Source organism: Dermacentor silvarum, chromosome 4 (assembly GCF_013339745.2).
Source record: "Dermacentor silvarum isolate Dsil-2018 chromosome 4, BIME_Dsil_1.4, whole genome shotgun sequence".
Taxonomy (NCBI): domain Eukaryota; kingdom Metazoa; phylum Arthropoda; class Arachnida; order Ixodida; family Ixodidae; genus Dermacentor; species Dermacentor silvarum.
Genome location: NC_051157.2, coordinates 142111582 through 142116184, shown reverse-complemented (window position 1 = coordinate 142116184; position 4603 = coordinate 142111582). Strand labels below are relative to the sequence as shown.

At 50.7% G+C, this 4603-nt stretch overlaps 1 protein-coding gene across 1 annotated transcript; it reads left to right on the top strand.

Annotated features, from left to right (window-relative positions):
- The first annotated feature begins 2634 nt into the window (after window positions 1–2634).
- Window positions 2635–4086, top strand: LOC125945029 (uncharacterized). Its single transcript, XM_049666581.1, is given in 2 exon segments — window positions 2635–3218; window positions 3220–4086. Coding segments are annotated over 2 exon segments (1332 nt in total). The 5' UTR covers window positions 2635–2753.
- Window positions 4087–4603: the final 517 nt, after the last annotated feature.

Here is a 4603-nt window from a genome sequence, read left to right as displayed (position 1 = left end):
GGATAAGCTAGGCCTTGTCTCGTGTGCTGCGCACTTATGACGTTGAGGTTGCACACGTGCCTGTGTGTAAGCTGAGGCACGCACTCGTGGGCGGTAAGGACAAGCTTCCGAGAGAATCGTTTCCTGGCGTGGTCTACAAGATACCCTGCGCAGATTGCGACTACGCGTACATCGGTGAATCGGGCAACTTCAAACGGAGTCTGCGGCAGCATCAGAACGATGTCGAGAAGACACGAATAGTTTCGAATGCCCTTGCCGAACATACGGATCCAACAGGCCACAAGATTGACTGGGAAAAGTCAAGAATTATCGGCCAAGAAAGAAACTTGAAATCACGTCTCTATCTAGAGTCGTTGGAGATACAAAAAACACGTCACACGCTCAATCGAAGTGAGGGAACCCTCCCCCAGTCGCACACACGCTGTTTGCGTCACGTGCTCAAGAGTACATAAGCTGCAACGAATTTTCCTTCACCCCATTGTGAACAAGGCTTCCGTAGCGAAGCCGAAACGTCTTTTACTCAGTTTTTATTATTTTTTAGCTTTTATTTTGTTCGGTGTCTGTCGTTTTGTTGCTTCATGTTTCATCCCGACCAGACAGGCTTCCGTCGAACCCTCGATTTCAACACCAAATTCTAAGTACACATTTCGCCTTGATCGAAATGCGGCCGCCGTGGCCGGAAATCAAACCCCCGTCCTCGATCCAGCAGCGCGACACCTCACAAGCTAAGCTAACACGGTGGGTGAAATTCATGTGACGTGGTGCCCTGAAGTCATCGTGGCAAACATGCTTCGATATTAGCAGAATGACTATCTGCATCCGTGACGTTACGGGCAAAGCATCTAAAAGTAAAATACCAGAACCCGGGGACTTGTTTCCATTTTTTTATACGTTCTCGCATATTTGGCCCACTTCCGCATGTTTGGACTCTCCTCTCTGAGGAGGATCCTATCTTACCTATCGAAATGAATCTCGAATGTAAGCACGAACAAAAATTCATCTAGCAGGAGAAGGAAAATGGCAGTAAAGCTTCACGCGAGGAACGTAGAGCAGGTCGAAAGCTGTGCCCGGTGCGATACTTCACCCTGAAGACATGGCCATGAAAGCACTGGTGTGTGTCATGCACCCGTGCTTCCCTTCTTTCATTTCGGCGCCACGATCGCCCGATGGCCCTGACCCTATGTTATTGGTCTCCCTTCCTGAGCATAGCCATGTTAGCCTTCGCGATTAGCTTCTACATAATCAGAGCCACATCTGGAGCGTAGATTAGGGGCGGCACTTATAGCCCAAACAATGCCAAGCCTCAGATTTTCAGTAGCCCAATTATAGCCACATAGCCAACTCGTCCAAGTCGATGCCAAAATTTTTTTCCTGTAGCCGAATTTGGCTATATATAGCCAAACCTGGGAACACTGATTTTATACATTAGCTCCACCCCATTTAAAGTTAGTTCATTTAGTATGGGTACGAGGCCACCAAGACATCCAACTTAATGAAATAACTGATTCTTTAGCACGAGCTTCTTTAAAAGGTCCGGCGATATCTGTGCGGCGCATATCACTGCAGCCAGATAGATATAGGCAGTTTTCTTCTGCCGAAGACAAAAAAAAAGCCTCGCATTAGCAAAATCTACAGCTTTAAAACATCTAAGTTATTCTTGGAACCGAAATTGGCATCCTAACCGCCAATTCGAAGTAACATTTACAAGGCTGCGTTGCCGTATTACACAACTAAATTTTTACTTGCACATATGTGGTCTGGCGGCATCCCCATTATGCTACCTTTGCAATAATCCAGAATCTATCGATCACTTTTTATTATCGTGTCAGCGGTTTTCTAATCAACGGCAACGATGCTTGGAAATCCCACTTCGTAATCTAGGACTGCCGTTAAGCAGTTCAGTTATACTCTCACTTGGAGCCACAGTGTTAGGATATAGCCACAGGAATGTTTGCCGAGCCATTTATAATTTTCTATGTGACACAAAAAGATGGCCTTAATAATATTTTCCCATTTTCAATGATTGATTGATTTATCCTTCAATAAATTATAGATTTAGCAAATTCAGAAAGTAAAGTCACAAAATCACAATTTTATTATCATATTTATTATTATTATTCAAAATTTACGTCTATCCTTTACTGGATTTATTTTATTATTAAATTCATATTACTATTTCTATCTAGGCAAAGCTGACTAACTTAGTATAGACAACTTATTTATTTTATTATCGCTTCATTTCTGACCTTCAATTATTCATTTATTCTCATTGTTTATTACTTATTTATTTATAAATAATTTACTTTAAATTTCGATCATAATACCACCCGGTTCATGGCCGATCCCCCACAGTGGCTCAGCCATTTATTGAAGCATCATCATCATCATCATTAGGTGCTGTCCATGTGTCTCCTTGATTCCATTACAATGGCGCAGCCTACAATGAACCTGCCTTCAGGCGCTCCAGCCTTAAGTGTCTCCTCACGGTAAGGGGCGCTGCGAGCGCGCGACGCTAGGAAACGTGTGTTGTGTCGGCTCCGCCGATTTTAGGCTGGGGCCGCGGCCCAAATCACCCTACCCAGGCAAAACTGGCATCGAGCGATCCGGAACATCGAGCCGAACAGCTGGATACCAAAGTCTTCCAGGTGGGCCCATTTTCTTCAAATTTACGGCCGTTTTTCGACCGACCACGTCGGCGCCGTCGTTAGCGACGCCGACGCCCGGCCGGGTGGAATCAGCCCTCCGAGGGCAAAATGGCGGAATCCGCGCTCCAATTGCGCGCGTACGACCCTGAGGCGATGGCGTGGACCACGGTCCCCACCACCGGTGACGCAAATTCGACGGTTTTTCCGAAAATTCGGAGTCAAGCTTTACTTCAAGCGGCCGAACGCCGCTCCCAGGACAAAGCCAAGATGACGGCGTCCAACGCCGCCCCGGCCGCCGGCTCATCGGTCGGAAACATGAACGCTCCCGCGACGCGCGCCACGGGACGCAAGGGCAAGGCGTTCACGAAGTGGAAGCCGCGCCCAATGATCAAACCTGCTCCCGAAGACTACGTTATAGTCATCAAGCCCAGAGAACGTGTTTCTCTTCACGAGGTGTTCACGGAAACCGGCTATGGCACCGCCATCTCGGCGTACCTCGGGCCGGAACGGGCCCGCGCCACCTCCGTTCTGCCATCGCGAGACCAAAACATCATCATCGTGCATACCCCGGACAGACATCGAGGCGGCCGACCGGCTCATCGGGAACTTTGCAGTGAATACCCAGAAGGGATCGGTCCCACTTCAAGGTTACTTGAGACAAGACGGCGGCAACACGTGCCACGGAGTGATCGCGGTCCGTAACACGGACACCACGGAAACTCTTCAACACCGAGTGTGCTGGCGTGCCGGCACCATCGTGGAAATCCGAAAATTTGGAACATCCAACAAGGCACGCATCACCTTCGCGGGTAAGGAGAAGCCCCGTTACGTGCATTATGACAACATGGTCGTCTCTGTGCAAAACTATTACAAAACTATACCCGCCTGCGGCCAGTGTGGGGCCGTTGGGCACCGCGCGGATGCATGTCCAAACCTGCAGCCGAACACGTGTGGACTCTGCGGACTCCATGCTCCGCTAGTGGAGGGAGTGCGGGCCCCTCACAACTGTGTTCCCCGTTGTTCTGTGTGCGGTGGTGCCCATGCCACCAACTCTCGCGACTGTGCGGCAAAATTCCGCACACCCAAGATGGCCGCCAAAAAGAGCGGGAAACAGAAAATGACGCCCAAGAACAAAAGCCGCCATCTTGGGCAACCAAGCGACCAGCCGCCACCACACGGCGGCCTGGAGAAACGAGCGGCGGAGACGCACGGCAAAACCGGGGCCTGGGTCAATGCCGTCAAAAACGGACGCCAGGTGAGCAATTCGGGCGGGGCTGCTTCTTCCCCCCCTCTTACTCCCCTCCCAAGCGCGCGGAGCGCCGAGCAAGATCAAATAGCAGCACTCAGGGCCCAAAACGAGATGCTGCTAAAAAAAATTTACGAATTAAAATCCAAAATCAACCAGCCTCTTTCTCCTCCCTCCCTCCCTCCCCGCGACTGAGGTAATGGAAAGTGAGCTCGTGGAGCCGAAGGCGGCAACAAGCGCGGAGGCCGCATTCGAGGCCCGTTTCGAGGCCCGTTTCGGGGCCATAGACGCCCGATTCGCCGCCTTGGAAAACCAAATCTCAATGATGGTTACCGCCATCTCAAAATTGCAAGACACAATTCCCGCGATGATTGCCCAACAAATTGCGCACTCCTCGTGCCCCTCGCGCAGGCCCGGCGGTCCCTACAAGGACGTATCCGGCCACCCTCTCAAAACTTCTAGACGCACCCCCGAGGTAGATGATGACGACAGCTGCTCGCTCTCCGGTATGGAGGACTCCGCCCTCCTTGTGAGTGCTGGCTCCGGAGCAGCGTCAATACAACCCAACCTCAGCCTAACTGACCATGGCGAGCAGTCCTGAGATCAGGCGCCCCCCAAAAAACAATTCGGCCACCCCTGTTCACATTGTCCAGTGGAACTGTCGGGGCTTCCGGTCCCGCGCGAAGCGGGCGAATCTCCGACATTTCCTTTC